The 23,173-nt window shown below is 43.6% G+C and overlaps 1 protein-coding gene across 6 annotated transcripts in view; it reads left to right on the top strand.

The window, feature by feature from the left end:
* Positions 1-16,880: 16,880 nt before the first annotated feature.
* Positions 16,881-23,173, top strand: part of PALM2AKAP2 (PALM2 and AKAP2 fusion) — a 263,158-nt gene continuing 256,865 nt past the window's right edge. For 2 of the 6 annotated variants that reach the window (XM_082783187.1, XM_082783181.1), the window contains exon 1: positions 16,887-17,232. In XM_082783187.1, coding sequence (XP_082639313.1) covers positions 17,188-17,232 — 45 coding nt within the window. In that variant the 5' untranslated portion in view covers positions 16,887-17,187. Of the gene's footprint in view, positions 17,233-23,173 lie in introns of all 6 variants that reach the window. The other 4 variants (XM_082783186.1, XM_082783188.1, XM_082783182.1 and 1 more) reach the window with 4 other exon arrangements.

The raw sequence follows: 23,173 nt of genomic DNA, 5'->3' as shown, positions 1-23,173 counted from the left end.
GCAGTGCTGTACAGACATGACTTATTTTATGGAAATGTTGAAGCTACCAGGAACACTCAATAAAACACAATCTTTAAAGGAGTTATGGCTGGGTGGTCTTGCACTAGAAGATGTTGCTAGAACTGCTCTGTTAGTAACAGATACGGTTGCTCTGCACAATTGTTGTTCTAGTAAAAGCCCTTATATGCTTCAGCTGGTCTCATTTCATGCACTGATACTGGTGTAAATTTTTCTAACAGTTTTGCCAGGTACAGTCACTGGCTCTAGATTTTTTCACTGGCACAGGTTTGCTGATTCAAGTCTATGAGCAAAGCAGTGCTGGTGTGGATTTGTTATAGCATGGACCTGACAATGCTTTGATCCGCAGCTGGCAACATGCTGCTTTCATTAAAACCTACTCCAAACTAGCTAACAGTTCGTTTGAATCCTGGACTTGGTAGACTACTGAGTCCCTGCTGTTGCTCTTCATTCCCACTCACTTTGTTGTCACCTGAACCACAACTGGAAGATGGGGCTGCAGCATAAGGATCATGCCCACAGTTTCCTTGTGTTAACTGTTCTGGGTAAGAACAGAACATCTGTGCAAAACGATGCTGAGCTGCTTGGCTAACTAATGCTTGAGACTGTACTGCAGATGCCTTGGTGTATTATTGCCCAAGTTAGGTGTATTTAAGCTAGCACAGGCATGGTTTTCCTTGCTGCAGAGGAGCCCCCTCCTTAGACTGAAAGCCTTCTGGAGCACTTCATTCAACATGTAGGCAGTGCTCAGCACACTGCAAGTATTAATTCACAGCTGGGCTGCTCCTCGGATCCACATAATGCCAGCTTTTTCTTAATCAATGAAGGGATGGCATGAGCTATCTATACAAAGGTAGTGATGCTTATATTTACTCTTTCCTCCCTCCCCATCCCTTCTCTTCTTTTTCTCCTCTCCCTTTTTGCAGATTTCTGAAGCAGAAAAGAAGGTCAGAGCACAGGCTGGGCTCCTCGATAACGAAATCAATACTTTCATGCTGTATCTGCAGTCCCTGATGGATTTTCAGGAATATTGCATCATTTTTACTGGCTCACAAGGCTCAGCCTGCAGTTGAGTCACTAGTGGCACAAGGGAGTAATGGCTCTGTCACTGAAACAAAACAACCTCTGTACAGTGCACGTAGGAAATTCAATTGGTGTTTGTCTGGCTTCTTCCCTTTCTTCTCGGGCATACTTCTGAGGCACTATAATTGGCTTAGCTGGGGAGATAAGTGACAATTGTGGATGGGAAGAGGAAAAACAGTAAGAGGAAATCTCTCTACTTTTTATCTGTCTATTGAGAGGTCAGTGTCAGCCAAGAAGCACTTAAAAGAGATCTTCTGCTCTTATCTGGCAAGAACAAGGACACATAGAAAGATCTAGTCATGAAAGGAATAGCCAGCTACAAGGCTGTATGTTTTGAGGGCTTTCTGTAGTGTTTCCTGATGAGTGGCTTACCAGCACATCCAGGGCTAGGCCGCTGCTCTGGGAGATGATGGGAGCCAGCTAAACAAACCCTTGAGCTTCTAGCAGCTGCCCCAGATTAAATCAGTAGAGCTCCACTGACTTCCTTGATCTCAAAACCAAGTCACAGAAGCTGTCAAATAAACCAGATGATTCCGGGTGAGGGATAAACACAATCGAGCACAGTGTTTCCTGCATCCCATTTACACAGTGACTTCAAACCACTCTGCTTTGGGAGAAATTACTGCACTGGTTCTTGCATGCCAGGACATGAGTCCCTTTGGACTCAACGTCACCCATGAAGGTCTGCACAGCAGAAATGCCATTGTTGTGGTGGGCATGTTTCATTCCTGAGCCTTGCTGCAGCACTGCAGATGGGCTCGCTGCTAAGAGGAGCAGCATCACAGGCTGGTTTACATGCACTGGGCAAATCTGACCAGGCACATCTTTATTTGCTTTTCCTAGGAAAAGTCTCTCTCTGTGTGATGGGGGACACTTTGGAGTCTAATTATATGCAGGTTGATTCAAATGGTACCAAGCCACTTGAAAATGACAGAGCTGCTGGAGCTCTGAGGGCCTCTGTGTTTCCTGGTTGTGTACAAAAGACACTGCAGCAAATTGTTTCAATTGGCATAATCAGATGAATGAATCATAAAGCAGACAAACAGCAATTCATCCCTCCATGCAGATTTTCCCTATAATAGCATTGCAGTTAGTCAGCTCAGTAATGATATTTTCAATAAAATTTCACTCACAGTCAGGTCTCTCTGCTCCGAAGCCAACACTAGCCTGAGAGCATAGTGTGCTGTCACAGCATTGTTCCAAAAAAAATAACATTGTTCTGTACCTCTACAGAAAGTAATCCCAGGTACAAATATCAGAGCTTCTCTGTTAGATACATGCCCATCGATGGTGTCTGGTGCAGGGTAGCTTAGAAAAGAATGTTCAGCTCATTTTCATAGACCAGAACAGCACAACTGAAGGAGGCATGGGCTATGAACTGCTCATCAGCAAGGCAGAGTCTGCTCAGTGATCCCTTTGCCCTCACAAGGTATTTGCAGAGAAACATCAGTTTTAGGGAGCATGTTATCTCTTCAAAACAATATGGCAAAAATTACAAGGTAGTAATTGGCATTATAGGCATTACCTATGAAGCATACAAAGATGGTGTTGGAGCTTCTGGATCATCCTTGCATTCACAGTTTTGACACCAGTCAAGGGCAGCATTAGCAAAGATCTATTGTGAGTCAAATATACATCATGGAGCTGCCTAGCTTACCTCTTTGGCATTTGCTATTTGTAAACACAACGGGATTAAGCAAAGTCATATCCCAGCAGTCTAATATATTACTCTCTGGAAAAAAAAAAAAATAATAAAGTTTCTTTGGCACTCAGCCACCTCTTCCTGCAAGCTCTGGAAACTATTACAGTTCTTCTTTTCTTCTTTTCTCATTACCACTACAGATAATGATGCTGAAGATTTAAAAAAAAAAAAAAAAAAAAAGTCTGTGGATAAGGCAGAGAGGAGGACGCAGAGAAGTTTCCAGTGTCAGCAGTTTATGTCAGTGTGGAGTTTATTTTACACCACAAAAGGACTGCTCCGGGAGGCTGGTAAAAGCTTTGCATGCCCTTAGTGAGACACAGGCAGTCATGTATGTTACACTTCAAATTGAGTCATACTTCAAGTCACTGGCCCGAACCAACCTCAACAACAGGCTTTGACCTGTCTGCTACATCTGCCTCAGCTAGTGGAGGATTTGTGTTAAATCCTATTCTTTGATTCCTCTGATCTTTAGTTTAGCACTGAGTTGACATCCCCAAACTTGGTTCTGATTTGAATGCATTTTTCTTCTGCATGGTATTTGCTTACACTGCTTTTCTCTATACTTTTTCTACTCACTTGCCTTTACCAGCTGTCTTTAAAAATAATTATGGCTCTGTCTGGCTTTTTTGGTCACCACCATTATCCAGTAGTTGAGAGAAGGCATTTCCTAGAGATCATATGTCTCTGATGAGAACGCTCTTCTGCTGACGAATTTCACTATGATTTTCTGCAATATTCATTTGAGACTGTTTTTATGAGAGTGCCTGCCAGGTCAAGTACTCATCCATTTTCGGTAAGCCATACAAAAAAGGGTAGGTTAATGGTCAAAATTAATTTGCTGAAAAGTTTGAATACTTTCAGACAATGTTTAGTTTTTGTTATGGTTACAATACAAATGGTACTTTGGACCCCACTGTAGTCATTGTCAGTTGTCTTCTGCATATAAAAAACTTTTCTACCAGCTCCTCCTTCAGCCCCTATAGCCTAGCCACTCTAGATGGCTGCTGATTCACTATGACCTTCTCGGGACTGATTTGCAGACATCTCGTGTCCTACCAAAAATTAGGTAGTGTAAGTCTGTCTTCTGCCAAAGATGGTTGGCACAATGTAATTTCCTGCATAATTCAAGCATGAAGTTGAAAATAAAGTGGTTTCTTTGTGTATCTTTTGTATCCATGACAATGAATGACTGCCTGTAACTGATTCAGTCCCACTATACCTGAATTTGTCTTAGCAGAAAGAATTGGACTACAGACGTGTCCAAGGTACTTCCAGTCTTACCTTTCATATCCAGGAATGGGTTATCAACTGCAACTGCTGTGTCTGCTTGCTAGAAGTAAAGCCCCTCTTGCATGGACACCTATCAAACCAGCTCATGCACAAGGGGGAGAGTCAGAGGGTACCCAGCGGGCATTCAGTTAAAAGTTCCTGCTCAGCTGGAGCAAGGTGACCTCCATGGAGCTTCTTGGTATGAGGAAGAAAAGAAATCTCAGCTCATTGATCTTGCTTTTTGAAAATCTTTCTACACTGGCATCCACACCTTTCTTTTACTCATAATTAATAAAAGTTCTTTGGATAACTCTATTCACTTTGGACAATTCTGTTCACTTTGTACAAGGGGCCAAACACACTTTTTCCCCTGTACGTCCATGTATATGCTAGTTCAGCACCTACATAATGTAAACAGGCATCTGGGTAGAAACAGAATTAAAAAGAAAAAAAAAATATGACAAGGTTAATTTTAAAACATCAGAAAATAACAATGAAAGGGATGGAGCAGTAAACATGCTTCAGCAAGAGCATGCAAACAGCAGAACTGACAGAAAAACTCCAGAGAAGCTGCCTGTTTGTGGGCATCCAGAGGTGCAGCTGTTCAACTGGCAGCAGTTTTATCTGGCTGGCAGCAGAAGGAGATGGCCCACGTCCTTCTGGCATGGCTCACTGCTCTGTGAGTAAGCACCTCCAAGTACGTGCTCAAGCTTCAGCAAAGCCAGGCTGGGAGAAAACTGAAAGCTACTCGAAGCTGCAGCTAGCTGCAACCAACAAAGCGTAAGAAAAGGCAGCAAGAGGCAGTGTTTTCAGGCTCTGCTTTCAAATGCCTTTTAACTCCAGCAGAAAAGGATGGTGCTGAGGCAGATGGTCTTCAATGGTAGATATTTGCCCTTCGTCCCTGCCTCCAGTGCACAAGGGATGACACAGCTGTGCTTGCTTCAGACCCACAGCCACATGGATCTGCTCTGAGTGCCATGGTGCAGCCATTTTATTCACCGTCCTGTATTTTACTTTTTAATATTGTCATTCTGTGAATCTTCAGCAAGGACACAGCTAGCTGGAGAAGGAACAGGCCCAGGGCTGTTTTCTCTGTATGCTGCACCCAAATCTGCAGTGTTTTTCCTGCGGGTCTGTGAAGAGGGTGCAAGGAAGCTGTGTCTTTACAGGCTGTGACACCCCGCAAGACGGAGGGTGGCAAAGCCAGGCTGGCTTACCATGGAGATTAATTATATGGCTAAGGTCTGCTCCTTTCACCACCGGTGCTGAGAGCTGTGATGGCTTCACCAGTCCTGTCTCACCCACCCTTCAGCACACTGAAGTCTCCAAATAAGTCCTCTGCATGGAGAATATCTTTCCAGAGGAAGGCTTGAAGTGCAACTTTATGTCATCTTAAGGACAGGCTTAATGAGTGACACTCAGCTTGTCCCACTACAGGGAAGTGAACCCAAAAAGGAGACCAGACCTTAATTTTCTTCCTGAGAGTAGCCTGCAGAGCCCAAAACTCAGATACAATATCTGCTTTGTTACTCTATGAGCCTGCTGTAAAATATGCCGTAATCTCTGCCAGGGGTATGCAGTGCATTCCCTGGAGGTTTTTCAGCACTGAGGAACACTTCAGCCCGCCTCACAGTTTGCTCAGGCTTTGCCTTATAAGGCCTTTTAGCTGCAGCACAGGCACACGACAGCCCCTCCAACCGCCAGCCTGCTGGGAACCCAGCACAGCCACGGCATTCCCTGCGCCAGGGCTGCGTTATTCTCCCCGCCCCGACCCGCTGCCCTTCCAGCCCCTGTCCTGGCACCTGGTGAAAAATGTGTGGTCTTGGGCTCAAGGCTGGGGATTGCAGAGCTGTAATCTTGTGTGTGTGCATGTCCTTGGTTGGTTTGATTTCAGGGAGTTGCTTTGGTTTTCATGTTGGCCTCGGTACAGCAGCAATGCCCTGGGAGGTGTGGGACCTGGTGCTTTTCTGGGGGGCATCTGATGTGCCAGAGCCACAAGTGGCTCCTGGTCCATTCCCACTCTGCCAGGATGTGTAGCAGCAGTGGTGATAGTGACTCCATGTCAGGGCAGCAGGCACTTTTCCACCTCTTTTGTTTTCTCAGTGTGCATATGAGTCTTATTTTAGCAACTCTGATTGGGCTAAAGTAATGAAATGAGGAGTACAAACCACTGAAAGCAGAGTATGCTCTGCTTGGCCTTAAAATATCCCCTCTGAGAGCTGCCTGGGTTATAAGCCATGGGAAAGAGCCATCCGTGGGAACCCAGGAGGGCTCCCAGTCTCCCACCACAGCCGTCTGGGCTGCACATGGGCAGAGACCACGCTGGGGCATGCAAGCACTTGAGTCTGGGGGGAAGGAGCCCTATGTGGGGGTACACATAGCAAGACGTTGCACTGCATGCCATCTACCCTTGTCATAGACAGTACTGGCCATCACAGAGTGGTTTATCCACAGCCAAAAGAGCACAAAATAATTAATCTTAAAAACTGCAGTGTTTGCAGTAGCTGTGGTGCATAGGTTACTCAGTTAGGCATGTGACAGGCTGAGCTTTTCAGCAAAAGGGAGAAGACTTTGTGGATGCATGCAGAGCTCCTCATGTAGGTGGGCACACACAGGTATAGATTTGAGTTGCAGATGCTGATTTCCAAAATTAACTAAGCTACCTTTTTAAAGCCTTTAAAATCATTTATATTCACAGTGTTCTCTGGCATGGACAATGCCAGAAGATATCTCCAGCTCCCTCCTTGCAGTGTTACTTTGTTCAACTCTCTGGCTTTGTAGCTGATGAAATTGCAGCTCACACCAGGTAAAGAAAAGCAAAGCTAATGGCAAAGCTAATGGTTATCATAGAATCTTCTACACAAAAATAACAGTCCAAAATTCTTGCTCTGCTTCTCCTCTAACATCATTTTAATGTGACAGCTCATGCCAGTTCTCTGATCCAAGTAAAACCCTCTTTTTTTTTTTTTTTCATTTTTCCATTATTAACTTATTTTTCTCTGCTTCTCTTCAAAGTATCAAGAATGCTCCTTTTGTTTTCCATCTTTCTTCCTCTCTGCCTCACTCCAGAAGATAATGAGCTACACTTTGCTTTTGCACTATTGGGTTTTCTGTGATGTTGGGAAAATTATACTCATATATCGATTGCAGGAACCATTCCCATTGTAAAATTTCACAGCTGGTACGCTTTCATCATGGGATGAGATGGGCAGCCTGGAGTATTAAATCAAAACTCTGATAGTTTTGGATCAAAAATGTGCAGTGAATGTAACAAAATAAAAAGGAAAAAAAAAAAAAAGCTACTAAAAAGAAGCACTTTTTGGAACTAAGTTGTGGAACTCCTTGATGCGGTATACCACTGGCAGTCAGAACTAAATATAAACCAATAGAGGGCTGTAAACTTGGCTGATAACATATACAACTGAGTTCAATAACAAGGTATTTTGGAAGGGAAATCAAATCCACAGCAGTTCTTCAAGGTCTGATTTTTAACTCCAAAGAAAAGTAGTATTATTTCACATGGATTAATAAGCAGGTTGCCAAACCTTTATTTGGACAAAAATAAAAATGCATCACATCATTTACGAGTTTATATTTCCCCATTTACTCTGTACAAAAGTACAACAAGGTACAAAATACTTTCTTCAGAAAATATCTTATTTTTAGGAAATAACTCAAATCCTTTGAGAAATTCAGCAAATAAAAAGTAAGTGCTTTTTAATCTCTCTATCTCATAAAAAATAATGAGTATCTTGTGTGCAAGTTAAATTTTATAAGCTTTCACTGTTTTGTGACTATCATTAGTTCTTAATCACTAAACATTAACTTACCTTTTTGAAAGTGAAGCTATACCACATCAGATATAGTTCAGCTAATGGTCACCCTTCCTAAGCAACCACAAAACAAGCAGTCCCAGTATGAAGAAGCCCATATTAAAAGAGCAAACAAACTGCAGGCAAAAAAACATCTTCATGAAAGGATAATATTTGCACGCTGTCAGAGCTTCATTAGGAACTGCATGTTCAGAATGTCTTCTTATTGATCTACACAAATAAATAAAATGTTCTGTTGTTTGGGTTAAGGTTTGTGTTCTAAGTAGCATTACTGATTTGGAGACATATAAACTTGTTATTCAAATAAAATACTAGGAGCTTGAAATCGTCACTTACATGCTCCATGTGAAATAAGCTGCAAAATTTGTTACACTTCTACATCTTTCCACGTGTGTAAACAACAACAACAAAATACTACTGAAATTGCTGGATAGATCTGAAATATGAGAACTCAAAATAAAACTTTGAAAGTTCCTTCTTTCATATGGTTCCAGTTTTCAAAGAAGTGTGGTCATTTTTAATGACACCTCAGCATCAAGACTTGTGTGTTCAGTATAGCTGAATCTGTGCTTAGCAGTTAGTGATTTGGCAACAGGAGATCTGCTGAGGTTGTCATTTCATGTCCAGGGTTCTTGTGACCCCACTGCCATCATACTTCAGATAGAACACTGGCTTCTGCTGTAAACATGTATATGTAGGTTTACCTACGCTAGAAGCATCCTAAAACAGTTATAAAACTGTATGGTGTGATTGCCTGGTCACTAATATCAACAAACACTCTGCCTTCTGCCAAATCTCAACTGAAAGTATTTTATCAGCCTTTAAAAAGTGTATTTTTTTTTTCCGTGACAGGAACAGTCATGGATATGGAGAAAATTAAGTTACCTTAATAGATCTGGTGCAGATAGAAAGTACAGCACTCTGCATGCCTTTGCTTAGTGCCCATAAGATCAAAAATGGAAATGTTGTATTGCCCATAATATCTCAACATCAAAATAAATTGATCACCAAAAGAAATTGAGGGAAAACACAGGAGAAAAAAAAAAAAAAAAAAAAAAAAAAGGAGAAAAAAATGTTTTCTATGAGAAAGAATACTCAGAGTAGAAGATGCCATTTTGTAACATGAAGAAAAGATGTACTTTTTATTAAATTTATCTCATTCATTCTTTATATACTCATAAATAAAGCACTGATCCTCCACTGTCCTTACAAGAGAGTGTCAAACTCTTACACCCTGAAGACAGAACAGTGGCAGAAGCAGACTTGAACCGGTGGGTTTTTTTCACCTTCACCATGTGGACTCAAACCTCCAAGGATAAATCTGTAAAGCTCTAGTTCTGAAATAGAATCATTCAAGAAAATAAATAAATAAATAAATAAATAAATAAATAAATAAATAAATAAATAAATAAATATGATAATATTATGTTGTTAAATTGACAACCTGATGTGTCTCCTTCTCTTACATTCATTCAGAGAGTCCTGCTTACATGTTTACTCTTACAATTTATTTTATGCTGAGCTTGTGCCCAAAGTGCATGACTATGGGAGGCTTTGCTGTGTTACCTGCATGCTATAAACCAAACTCAGCCTCACAGGGGGCCTCTTTCTTCTCATTCCTGCCACATCTAAGAAGTACTAAAATTAGTACTAATTTAGTACTAAGTACTAAAGTACTAGTAAGTACTAAGTACTACTTAGTACTAATTTAGTACTAAGAAGTACTAAATTAGGACATCATTAAAGCATTCAGCCTCTTCCCAAATATCTTTGTTCAAAAGGTCGGGTGGTTGATTAGTGTTGAAACAATAATGCATTGTACTCCCTTCCAGGTTCCAAAATTGGAATATAAGCAGAAGCTTAAAATGTAGACATGTTGACAGGGATTTTCATAGCAGTCTAGAGGATTAAGAACCATTTTCCGCTAAAATTAGTAGAAGACGATGTCAATCATTTAGGCTGTTTTGTAAATCAGCATTAAATTTCAGCCTAGGAACAGCTGACTACCAGGCTCAATGAATATGTATCTTTTGAATGTTACTTACCAGACATTTGTACGGTAGAGGTGCAAGATATAAAGATGATTTCCTAATTAGCTGCATGCCAGATATACCAGGTTAATAATAATCTCATCTTAAGTGAGGCTTGTTTGTGCTGTACAATATAATGTAAAACAGTTCTGCAATTTGCACTTCATAACATTAAAGTTAAAATAATCCTATTAGACTGGCTGTAATAGGAAGTCAGTGGAACTCTAATTTTCCTCAGGAAGCTTGATTATGATTTTTCTCACCATCTATATCTGCTGTCCATAACACTAATCTTGGAAAAGCATTATAGGGAGTGCTGCATACTTATTTCCCAGGTGCTCTGAGTAAGGCACCGCCGGGGATAACTTTCCCATCAAAGGGACATCACAGCATGCTTGCACAGCTTTGAGTTGAACACTGAAAGTGGGAATGAGGACAAGAAAGAAGTCTTCATGATACTTGAAAGACATCACTCTCACATATGCAGTGCCATGCCTTTGCATAATGCATGCTGCCGTGTGCTGTGCAGGTCCAAGGCAGAGCCTTGGCACCTCGCGGCTGCCTCAGGCTATGAGGAACATGATGAATTCCCTCACTAACAACTGAAGCTGGATGAACCGATCTGAGCTTGAAACAGACTGATTCAAAATTCGGATTGAACTTCCAGCTGCAACCGAGACAGTCGCCAGTCACTCTCTGTATCCACAGGCTTCCTCCTAAGTGACGTTCTGCCACAGTGTGAAGCAGAAGCCAGAGTGTTGAATACATGGAGTCAAACTCCTCTTCATCAAAGAGACAAAAACAAAATTCCAGATCTCTCTTTGCTAAAATGTGTTGGAGTTAACATGGACTGTTCTGAAATGCCTATCTATAAATTACAGCCTTGAGGCAGACAAGCTGCAAACACCTCTCTATGCAGCTCTTTTGCTGGGAGGAAGGCCTGCTACTGTGAATTTCCTGGGTATTTAGCCTTAGATGAAAGCTACCCTTATAGACTGGAATCTTTATTACTTATTTTGCCTCAGGTAGCATGGTGCTGCAAATATAATGCCAATCTTTCTTAAAGGATCCTGTTGTATTCAGGAGACCAAACCAAGAAGGGCCAACAGGGCCTGGAGACAAAAGGGTCTTTAGAATGGAGGCATATAGTTATCTTTTTGTTATATATGGGGGAACAATAGCAAAGTTGTGATCAGAGCAGCAGTAAAACCCAAATCTTCTGGTTCTGGGCCAGTACTCTTTCCACAAGGTTCCAGTTACCTCCTGGGGCAGCAGGTTATTTTCATTGCTTTAGCTTTTACCAGCTGAGCTGTGGGTGACTTCTTGCACTACTATCTCCCTTCTGAAGCAAAATCCAATTTCCTAACACAAACCTCAGCAGAAAACGTTTTGCGTATTTGAAGAGAAAACCCTTTCACCTAAATACCCTATGTGGTGTTTGGTGAACAGTGAAATACCACCTATGTGGTGTTTGATAAATGCTGCTAAAAGGAACATCTCTGCTACAACTACTAATATTTGAATGTTCATGTGAGGGACATGACAGCTTCAGTTCAGAATGAACTTCAGTTCATTCAAAGCTACAGAGGAATGTGCATTTAATGCGTGGTGACCTATTTCAGTGACATCATTACCCTGATGAAATAAAAATCCAAGAAAGTCCCTTTTTAGTGAAGACTTGTCTATTTACAAATATATTTCTGCCCTGTACTTTAATGTTGGGAACACTACTGCTCTCTCCACCTCTCTGCCCCAGCAGGATGCGAGGTGGCAAGTGAATTACCGAGAGTGGAAAGCATAAAGTAAGGGCTAACCAGGCTTTATTTCTGTGCGAATTCAGAGAGAGCATAGGCAGCTGAGAAAGGCTGCCTTATGCTTCCGCTCTGCAGGTCCCCCCTTTTGCTGCCCAGGGTCCAGGCGAGGCTCCTGCAGCAAGGCACAATGCCAGCAGAAAGCACTGAATTCCCCTGAGGAGACAGGGTTGTTGTTCCTTCCCGAGGGTGGGAGCTAGGGCTGTACCACCTGGGAAGCTCCAGATAGATCCAGCTGCCAAGAAAGGGAAGTAGGAATAAAGGTGAAGGACGGGTATCCTCTCTTCTTGTTCTTCCCTGCTTCATGGAAAGCTGCAAACAGGATTCCCTGGCTTACTGACCTGCAACCCTTGTCAGGGGATTCTCTGTTGCTTGCTTCATTAGTCCTGCCAGGGACTGAAGGTGTTGAACAACCTCAGGCTAATTCAGGGCTGCTTGAGCACAGCAGCAGGACTGCCTCAGAAGAGCCAACGCTTCTTGTCCATAACCCTGCTACCAGCAGAACCACAGGCAAGCAGCACTCAGCGGATAACAGGCAGCATTTGACCAGGACACATCTGCATTGTGGAGACTCTTAAGGGTCTACTGCTACTCACAGTGCCTAGTGGGGTACACCAGGATGAGCTGTGTTTCTGCTGCAAGCATGGCCACGTGGAGACCTGTCTGGTCAGTGACAGCTCGGTGCTGCTGCAGAACGAAATGAAGCAAACATGGAAAAAATGTATAGACTACACATACTAATAAATGACAGCTTACCTATTCATAAGCCTGCTGTCTTGGGAAGGTTTAAAACAAAGACCTGAGCTCTAGCTTTTTAATTCCCAAACAATGCCATATCCTGCTGTGTGTGCTTCATCTCCAAGTCTTGAAACCAAGTGGTGAAACTGAAACAAAACAAAACAAAACAAAACAAACAAAAAAAAAAAAAAAAGAAAAGAAAAAGAAAGAAAGGGTAAGGGAAACAACTCCAGGTAAACTAAGTCTGTTATAATGAATTTTAAAATATAATAGGGTACAACGAGGATAAGGACAGTTGACCTAGGGTGAGGACTCAGTTAATGCTCAGGAGTTCACTACAGCATCTTGATTTTGGGGCTAGGCATGCAGCTTTTGGTAGGGACAGGGTTTAACCAGCTCTCCACTTCTTGGTGTTTTCTTCTGCCTCTCTTCATCGCCTCCCTTTCAACGTGTGTGAGTGAATCCCAGCTCCAGCTGCCTTCTTCTCCAGGGTTCCTCAGGATGGGGCACGGCCCATGGTGGTAAGCTTTGCTGAGCTTCCAAGGGCCCTGAGCACAACTCCGGGGCTGCAGCCACTGTGCCCACCCCAGGGGAGCGGAGATGACGGAAGGAGGGATGACAGCCAGAGCCTGTTGTCTGACGGGGCTGAGAGCCCATATTAAAGCTGCAGATGGAGTAGCCTTTTCTGGAAATGTTGGATGGTGCCACTGCCAAAAATTTCAAGGGCTGCGTTGTGCGAGACACTGTGTGTCCACAAAGAAAGTGTGGATGATGGGCTCAGGATCTAAAAGTGCAGACAAACTTCTCATTCCTGACCTATTTTAATCTAGCATCAGAGGCCAGAGCCTGGTAAGGAAGATAAAAAACAGATTAACGGAACCTCAGAATTTCAACTTAGATGAAAATAATATGGTTCAAATATGCCCCGGGGAGGGACGCTTGACAATAGTGAGGATGCCAGCGCAGTGTTAGTGTAGCACAATGCAACACGCTGGCATGTGGTAATTTTAAGAGCCAGAAGCATCTTCTCTTAAACAATCTGAAATGCAAATGTGAAGCCTGTTTTCCCTCCCCACTCTGTGTTTTCTTGACAGCCGCTGCCAGGATCCAACCACTAACTTGTCACCACAAAAATATGTCGATACATTGGCAGCGGCTGAGGCGCTGGTCCTGACCTTCATGTGCGTGCGTGTGCCTTTCTCATGCAGTCTTCGGGCCAAAGTCTGGCTTCTTAGACTGACTCAGTCCTGCTGACAGCCAGCAGGATGTGGAGCCAAGGGTTTTGCCCTGAGGACAAGGTGCCTGGCATCATGGAGAAGGGTTCCAGTCGTGTACAGAGCAATGACAAGCCTGACCTTAGTTATTAATAAAAAATAAAATAAGCATGGGTGATTTAAGTAGAACCTTTCCTAGCCCAGCTCAGCTCCATGAGAGACATCAGAACCCAATTTCCACTATTTAACTTGTCTGTCTGATCAAAAGTTCAGGCGACACATAACTCAGAGTGCTTTCAGGATCCTCTCCAGCAACGAGCAGGGACTACAGATTGTTTCCTACACCCAAGTCCAAAGAAATAAAAATAAAAGTCTGTTTTGTATGGAAGTGGGATGCAATTCATGCATTATTAAGGTTTAGTGGGTTTTGTTCTTTTGAAAATTGTGGTGAAAATAACAGTCTTTTTATAGACATTTGAAAATAATAGTGGTATTTTTCCTTTCTCCTCCTTTTTTAGCTACTGAACGAAGTACATTAAAATGCTTCTTTCCTTTCACTTGCCCAATTTTCTAGCAGCTTCTTGCCTTTCCCTACACATCCCCCATCCGCTTTTCTTTTCTTTATACCTTAGGAAGTTTCTTAACGATATAGTTAAGTATTCTGGAAACAAAAATCTTAACCAATATGGAAAAAAAAAAAAAAGTAAAAATGGAATTTTGTTTTGTTTGATTTTAAGCTGTCTTAACTCACCAGAAGTCCCCAGGCGCTGTGCCCTATAGCCTCTGTCATGCCAGTTGTCACCTCACAGAGGTCCTTCCACCCAGGTGTGCTCTGTGTGAAGGAGGCTTCACTTTGGCAGACATCACCGCACCCTCCACAACTCCTGTATGATTGTACAGTGGTCTCCTCCAGCTGTGCTGATCTATGATGGACCACGCTTCCACCACCAGTGCTGGCTCCACATCAGAGCCCTGATGCTGCTAATGGTGAAAAGCTTCTAATTTGGACTCTCAGAAACAAGATCATTATGCACAGCTCTATCAACTCTTTTTGATACCAGTGCTGCTGCACATCTTCCTTTAACAAATCCCTTTCAGTTCCACAGCCCAGTAGCATGCTCAGATGCTCACACATCCATTGTATGGCTGTTCCTTGGCAAATGAAGCAAAGGTGCACAGCCCTGCCTCATGCTTTGCTTGGCCAGGGATGCCCCAGCACTCTGTACGATGCTCCCATAACCTGCAAGATAAAGGGGAGAGGGGATAAACACAATGTGAGTGCCATGCTCAGCTTGGCTGCATTCACAGTGCTTCATGAACTATCAGAGGTTTGACATCAGAAGTGAGATACACACATGCACTTAAATAAAAGTAACCTGAATACACATAAACACATTTCAATGCTTTGTAGAGGGTGTGCCATGTGGAAGGAAAGAGGAGATGGCCAAGTGTGGTGCACTTCACGTGCCAGTCTGGCAGCACCTGCCATGACTGCAGGTCGTGGGGTGGATGTGTCCCCATCCCAGCTCCAGCCACAGCCAGCGCTGGAGCATTCCCTGGCCTTGGCTGGGTACAGCCCATAGCTGAATTCCTCCCTGGGGCAAGGCTTGGCATCAAAACATGAGAAGGGTATTGAAGGGATTTAATTTCATAACTTGCAAGTCTTGGTAGGAGTTGCCCGTGTAAATTCTCCATGCACGTGTGGGAGTATGGATGTCTGGATCTGTGTGATGGGGCACTTCAAAACCAGCTGTAGTAATATAAACAGCAATACATATATCTTTATGAAAAAATTTAAATTAAATTAAATTTTAAAACAAGGAGGTTTTGCATAAAAAGAAAAGGCTGAAAGTGAGCAAATAAGCTACTTGCCAGATGTTATCCAACAGATTATTTAAGCCAAGCTGGAAGACTGAAAGGGTATCCCAGTTTAAGCTGGTGGTGTTGCATTTCCCATAGCTGTGAGCCCACCCTGACGCCCACTCACAGGCACCACCTCACTTCAGATACGGCAATAAAACTTGACTTTTTGGGCACGGAGACAACTGGGGTTATATAATGTTCCGTGAATGTTCTGTGCAACAAAGGACCTCTTTCACAAAGGCAGAGCTAGGCAAGAAGTCACTTTGATATGCCGTCACGAGGCAAGGAGGCTGGCACCAGTCAGGGAAATGGGACCAGGAGGTGGAAATACTTGTGGAAGCAGCTGCCTGAAACGGAGTCTGCAGCCAGTGGCACATCCTGGAGCTGGAAGTGGGACAGAGCTGGAGGGTATCTGGGAGGGAGGAATGCTGCCAGCAGAGGGGTAAAATGCCAGGCTGGATGGCACACAGAGGGGCAGGGGTACGGGAAATGGGGTGACCTCTAGACTGCTTCCTCCAGGACAGAGGAGCTTCGCCATCTCATCAGCAAGTGGTTGTGAAATTGTGATTATCTGCTGCAGAGCTTGCTTCCGAGGGATGGCCCCACCAGCCCCTCTGCCAGGGCAACCCTGTGCTCACCTCTGCTGCAGCACCCAGCGGGGTGGGGCTGGGAGAGAGGATGTTATCTTCAGCGTCTATGAGAAAACAAGGAGAGTGGGAGATCATGTAAAAATCACAGAGGATGGCAGCTGAAACATGCAGAACTGGTGCCATAGCTAAATCCAAAGGGTGCCCTAATGGTGCTGTTTCCAGCCTCCCTTTCCTTTCCTTCCTGCCCCCTTCCCCACTGCTGCTCATCCTGGGTTCCCAGCCGAGCAGCTCCCTCATGCAGCTCTGTCACCTCAGAGTGCTGGATGCCAATGCAGAGCTTCGGTGTCCAATGCACAAACACCTTCCCCCCCTGCATCTGCTTGTCACGACTACTCTTGCAGGCTGCCCTGCAGCAGCGTTTGCAGCGTGCTGTGTGACTGCAGCACTAGCTAGCAGCCGTGCTTCTCTCCTCTCTGCTTCTCCTCCGTGCTCCCCTCTGTATCCAGCCCCGCTGCACGGCGGGGATGCTGCCTGCTCCCCTGCTGCAGTCATGCAGGCTTGGGTTACTGTGCACTCCGCGGATGTCGAGCTCCTGTCGTGACCCAGCGCTCCATAGGAGGAGCAAATGAGCTGAGACGTCAAGGCAAAAAATTATAGCCATGCGAGCCATCCCTGCGCTCAGCTGCTGGGAGAGTGCATACATGGCTTGTGTGACAGCAACAGCACACAGAAGCTGCAATGAAATGCAGTTAGCAATACAGCTGGGAGGCAGGCAGCAAGGCAGGCGCTGGTCCAGCGACTGAAATGATCCTGCCGTGAGCCAGCCTGCAGTGCCTCCAAAAGTGGCTGGCTACTACACAGGAGCTCAGCTTTCTTCACTATTACTCCAGTTCCCCCGGGTGACTGCAGTGCACGCTCTGCATTGGTTTTGTTGGTCTTTTTTTTTTTTTTTTTGGTTTTGTTTTGTCAGTGTGTGGTGTTTTTGATTTTTTCCTCCTACCTCCCCTCTCTCTCCTCCTGTGTCCTTTTCTCCAGGATGGCGGAAGCAGAGTTGCACAAGGAAAGGCTCCAAGCCATAGCAGTAAGTCAGCTTCGTTTTACTTGCTCTTTTGTCCGTGGCCGGGGGAGCATTCCTGCAGCGTGGCTGGGGAGCCTTCGGGTGCCAAGTTGTGCGTGGAGCTCCCCTTTTGGGAGGCGAGTGGTTAAAGCCTGCTTTGTAGGATTTGGCTGGGGAAGGGGGCTCTGGTGAAGTGCGCAGAGCTGACACGTGCAGAAAGAGAAATGCGAATGCACAGTGGCACACTTGTAAGATTGATGGTGGAAAAGAAAAGAGGGAGTAAGTGGGGAGGAGGGGAGGTTGCGGAGAAAATCAGTGCTCCACTGAGAAGGGTATTTTCATGCGGTGGGAGCATTAGCTGAGCTGATTGAGAAGTTAAACAAAAAGGATCTGCTGCAGGGCGGCTTTTACTGCAGGAATCGATGCTGATATTACTAGTTTTTAACACAGTCGAATACAAACAGCACATTATCAAAATCATGTAATTAACTGATGTACTAGTTAAGCTGTCAGCTCAGCACATGGTTTCAGGCAAATTCTCTGCCAACTTGCATCTCTGCTGACTTGCGTCCTCCCGGGGGTGAGGTCTAGGCAGCATTTTGCCCCATTTTAACCAAAACTTTCATTTTCACATTTCATGCTGCAATTCCTAGAGAGGCACCATCTCCGCCACTGCAGACTGTAGGCAGGGATGCCTGGGGGGGTGGGGATCAAGCCCGGGTGTTGGTAAAACCACATCCCCCCTGGCACACAGAAACTGCCAGCTCATCTACCGGTGCGCCACATGAGCAGCCCGGCATGGCTCTGCCAGCCCACATGGCTGCCTCAACACCCTCCTGTCATAGCACCCGGTCCCCAGAGGGACCGCAGGAGGTCTGCAGCAGGGGGCACAGCCCCGACCCCACCTCCAAATATCAACAGATGCTCTGAGCTGCTGCTGCAGCCCATGGAGATCACGGGCGTCCTTTGTAGTTAGAGGCATGGCTGCTGCTGCTGCTGCCACTGGTGCTGTTCCACGCCGTCTTCTGTACGTCCACTCTTCTGCCAGACAGCCCGTGGAGATCTAGAATAACCAGATGTAAAACAAACTGTTGTATTTTCTTTTCTTTTTCTTTTTCTTTTTTCCTTTCTAAAATATTTTCCCTGTAAAAACATCAGATGGTATTATGTGATATGGTGGCAGTTGGGAGTGGAGGGGGAATACTATAAGCATTTAATTGTCAAGCAGCAGAAAGTAGGTTCATTTTTTAATCTGTTTCAAAGTTTTATGTCGGTGTAGGCATAGCCAGGTCCCCAAATAGAAAGACTGGAGCTGTTCACCCAGAGCTAACCGTCATCACTGCCTCTGGTTTGGGACTCCTGCTGCAATAAATATGGGAGAACCATGCTGCAGAACTGCTTAACATATTGCTGCTATGCATAGCTCTGGAAAACTTATGTCAAATTAAAAAAAAAAAAAAAAAAAAAGAAAAAAGAAAAAAAAAGAAAAAAGAAAAAAGAAAAAATGGCTTCTTCTGCCTGCTATGTAGCAGAAAGCCAAGCAACATCTATTTCTATTCCACAAGATGTCCTTCAGCCTTTCAGCAGAGTAAGTCAGATAGCCTGCTTCTTGGTGCTTTGTGTTTCACACCAATGAGGCCATTATGAATATAAAATTATTATCTGGAGTATTGTAGCTTCATAGAGGAGGCTCATGCAGCTGTGCAAGGAGGCCCTGAGAACCTGGACCTGCATTTTCTCTATATATTTCCTTTATGGCTTCTATGTCTGTATTGCCTGCTAGGCTAGCTACAAGTAAAACACGGTACAGTACTGTATGTGATGAATTAGATTGAAAGAATCCAACTTCAGCATCAAGAGTGTTCATCCTTGTTTTAACCTGAGTGTGGGTCAATGGCGTGACTTTCTGGCTTGCACACTCTGCAGAGCAGCAGGTTGTCCATATAAGCTTCTGAGGTGACTTTTTTGCCTCTGCTTGGACAGTTGCAGATGTTTATCGGAGCACAGAGAAGTTTATTTCTAATGTAAGCTTTGCTCCACCAGGATGTCACATGATATTATAAGTTAGATATTTCTCATCTGCCATTGGTTGGCAAAAATAAGGTCAGTCATCAAAAGCTGCACAGATTTGCTTTAGAAAAAGAGAAAGATGGCATTTCAGTTCAGACTGATGTTCCCTTTAAAGTTATCAGTGTAAAAATGTACTAAACAAGCTGCAGTATCTTACCCTGGTGGGCAAAATCTATGAAAGTGCTCTGTGATGGATGCTAGGCATACAGAAAGAAAACTTCTGTCCCTGGTGGCTGGAACTTCTGTACACTGTTGTCAGTATGTTTCTGTTTGCTTTCATAATTACCATGGCAAATGAGGAAAAGCAGTGTAAATTTTAAGGGCACCCCACTGAATACTTAAGGAAAACAACATCCAAATATGAATATTTGCATCAGAAGGCTTTTTAAGAGTTTGATTTCATTCTTCATTACTCTGGCTGATCATGGTTTTAGTTGTACGCCTGTCTGGCATGGAGACAAGTGTCATGGGAAGAGGAAAAATGGGGTCTACCTGTCATTACTCTAAACCTTGGTGAACACAAGTCAGTCACCTGTTTTGCCAGCAGTGAGTACTTAATCTCTTTGTAGAGTGTGAATAATGGACTTTGCCCTTGTCTGGTAGGGATGCATGCAAGACTGTGGAGAACTTGAATGCTATGGGTAATCAGGACAAGGAACTGCTAAATAAAAAGCAGAAAGTGTGGTTCTGTAAAAGAAAAAAAAAAAATGAGAAAAAGAAGAGAGCTTTTAATATGCATGTGGCTAATGACATTGCATGTGTGGGTGAAATTTGGGGTGAAAAAGGAAACATTTTTGTGGCTTTGAAAATATGCCTGCAGTAAGCTGCTCAGCACTTTGGAATGTAAGTGGTCCTCAAGGGAGCAGCTCAGAGGCCAGGGGACAGGTGAGCTCTGTGAATTTACCACATTTCACACAAATAAACTGCATGGTTCAACAGTTTGTTAGGTGGCCCCATTCACCGTGACTGCAGATATCACCACCAGACAGTGATCTAAATATAGGCAGGCATTTACAAAATGTAAATATCTTCCATAGCTTAGATAGCACTAGTAAAGCTGGCAAGTGAAGGTGCTGAGTATGGATCAGTGCGCCTGAGGTACGAATGGATGTACAATGCGGTGTTTCTCACTCCGTATCAGGTGAATTAAGAGAAATCACTGGGACACGACACTAAGGAGAAACCTTCCAGCACAGCAACAACCAACATGGGAGCTGGAAGAGGTGTTCAGGCTAAGGATATGTCCAGACTAAAAACACCAGGGGAAAGCTACTGAAATGTTCAGATTTATTAGCAAGCAAAGCCACCAGGAATGGTGCTCACCACTTACTAGTGAGAAACAGTGAAATATTAAAGAAAAGTGATCCCTGACATTCAAGTAGCCATGTCAAATACAACTGTTGTCAGACAAGACTGTTCTTGCTTTTTTCTTGCAATTGCATATTTGTAAGATCCAATTCTGAGCTGGATATAGCATTACTCAAATGCCATCAGGTGTTTGACTTGGTACTGCAGTTCTCTGTTGTTTAAAAATAGCACCCTCTGGGATCAGTGGGACACACCTTAGATGGATTAAGGACTGGCTAACTGACAGGTCTCAAAAAGTTGTTGCTAACGAGGGTGAGTGCTGATGAGGAACTGTTTGGGGGCAAAGGCAAGAGAGGGCTTTACAGGAACCCAGTTTTCATGACTCGAAGGCATTGTCTATCAGTACTCTGAAGTAAATGCAAAGTCAAAATTGATTATGTGCTGATAATGCACAGAGTGAAGGAGGAGTAAATGATGAAGGCACAGCAGTCCTCCAGAGCAAGTCGGATTATCTGAAAAATGGAGCGTTCCTTTCAATGAAGTCCTTCACACCCGCACGCAGCAGGTGCTGAAAGGGCAATGCAGGACCGTGCATCCCAGTGCAGGGAGCACGGGGCCAGCACCACGCTGCCACCTTCCCAGGGGGACTGGAAGTTTCTGTGGGAAACCACTCAAAGGGAATGAGAAGGCAGTCTTAGTTCTGCAAGGGAAATTAACTTCACACCAGTTAAACTAACACTGAGGGCAGGTCCTTCCAAAATGGAGGTAGGTGTATATATATTTACTTATAAACCTGCACCACTTTTTCAACAGTTCTTTGAGAGTAGTAATGCCAATGATACTTTGGAAAGGTAGTATCAGTATAGTTCCTCTATCTCAATCACTGCTAACCTAGGCATTCCACATTTCTGGGTTGCACACTTAGCAACTGCAGTGAGCATTATGTGACATCAATGAATTTGAGCAAATTTTTTGGCAGAATAACAAATATCACTTTTTTCCTTGCTTACATACTGTCAATTGACCCACAAAACCAAACCTCATGACTCGTAGATCTTGTGCCTAAGATCATTTCACTGTAATACTTCTCCAAAAATTTTATAAGTCATGCCAGAGACCATCATTCATGAAAATTACAATTCCTGGTGTTGGTGATTGAACGGAAAAACATGACACATTAATTTAATTGGCAGTTTTTTATTGCTATGATCACTTAATAAGCTGCTTTCCTGCATCTACATCTAGGAAGTGATGTTTTGTCCTTAGATTAGGCACACTATCAAGTCTGTTTGAATTCAGTTGTTTTCAGACCTGAAGTCTGTAGAAAAAAAAAAAAAAAACAAAACAAAAAAACAAACAAACAAAAAAAAAAAAACATATGAAAAGATTAAGTAGATTAAGTAGGTTAGAACTTTTCTGCTTGGAAAACACATGAGTGAGAAGGAGATGCAGCTGTCTATAAGATCATCAATATTACAGAAGAGAGAGAACATACTACTCACAATTTTTGGCACAAGAATTAACTGGTGTCTAAGGAGAGTATCATTTGTGGACAAACCAAACCCAGAGCAGTCTTCTTCCCAGAAGGAGTTGTTAAGGTCTAGAGCGCCTCTCTCCAGGAAGTGGTGGATGCTCACAGTGCTCCAGGGCTTGAGGAGAACCCAGGCATACTCATGAAATTGAAATCTGTGAAGAAATTGCTTATAAGACAGGAGCAATTTCTTAGATGCAAATTGTTAGAGGTTGACAGACTAGTGGATTTGTTTTACATGGATTTGTCATGGTCCTGAAGTTTTCTATTTTAGGCATTGTCTGAGAGAATGGCCAGGTGGCCTGACCCAGGGCAGCCACCCTATGTACCCACATCAACACATTCCTTTATGTGCTTTCCAGAGTTTTGGTGCTAAAGAAAGTCCTCTTCACAAAGTATGATGAAACCTATTTGAATATTGTTGCTATGAAGTTTAATCCATTTTTCCCCATTCTTATTATTCTCTTGTTGTGCTATTGACAGTGGTATTTACTGCACTGATTAATCATAACTGTTCCTCTGCCATCTTGTTCTTCAGCAGTCCAACATCTGAGTATCTGAAATAGAAAATGTTCCTCTATCTGGACTTGTTCTCTCTTGGAGAATACACATGAATTTTAAATTCTGAGCTGAAAAGTCATGAGGACTGGAGAGACCCTGACAGATTCTTGAGTACTGTACAGAAAGGAAGACCAAGTGGGGTTAGGAAAATGTCTGGAGGCTGTATTTTGTTGCAAATATTTCCAGGAATGGGTAGAGTACGCATAAATTATATATTATCACAAATTAAACCTAAAAGAGATCTATGTTGTGAGCACAGTATGAACCTGTGAGGTTCCTGCCAATCTCAGTGGAGTTCAGCTGTAGGAGAGGAAGTGTTAAGCTTGCATTTGCTGCAGAGGTTGAAGCGAGGTTTCCCTACACACAAACCTGCAGCCCTACCCTGGATTGCAGCAGCATCATGAGTCAGCTTCATGGGAGACCTTCCACAGAGAAACCCATGTAAGCACAGTTGCACATTGTCTTGACTTCTGGAGCATGCAAACACTGGAAGTC

Source organism: Aythya marila (genome assembly GCF_965140915.1).
Source record: "Aythya marila genome assembly, chromosome: Z".
NCBI lineage: Eukaryota > Metazoa > Chordata > Aves > Anseriformes > Anatidae > Aythya > Aythya marila.
Note: the sequence above shows the minus strand (reverse complement) of the source record. Positions and strands in the feature narration are given on the sequence as shown.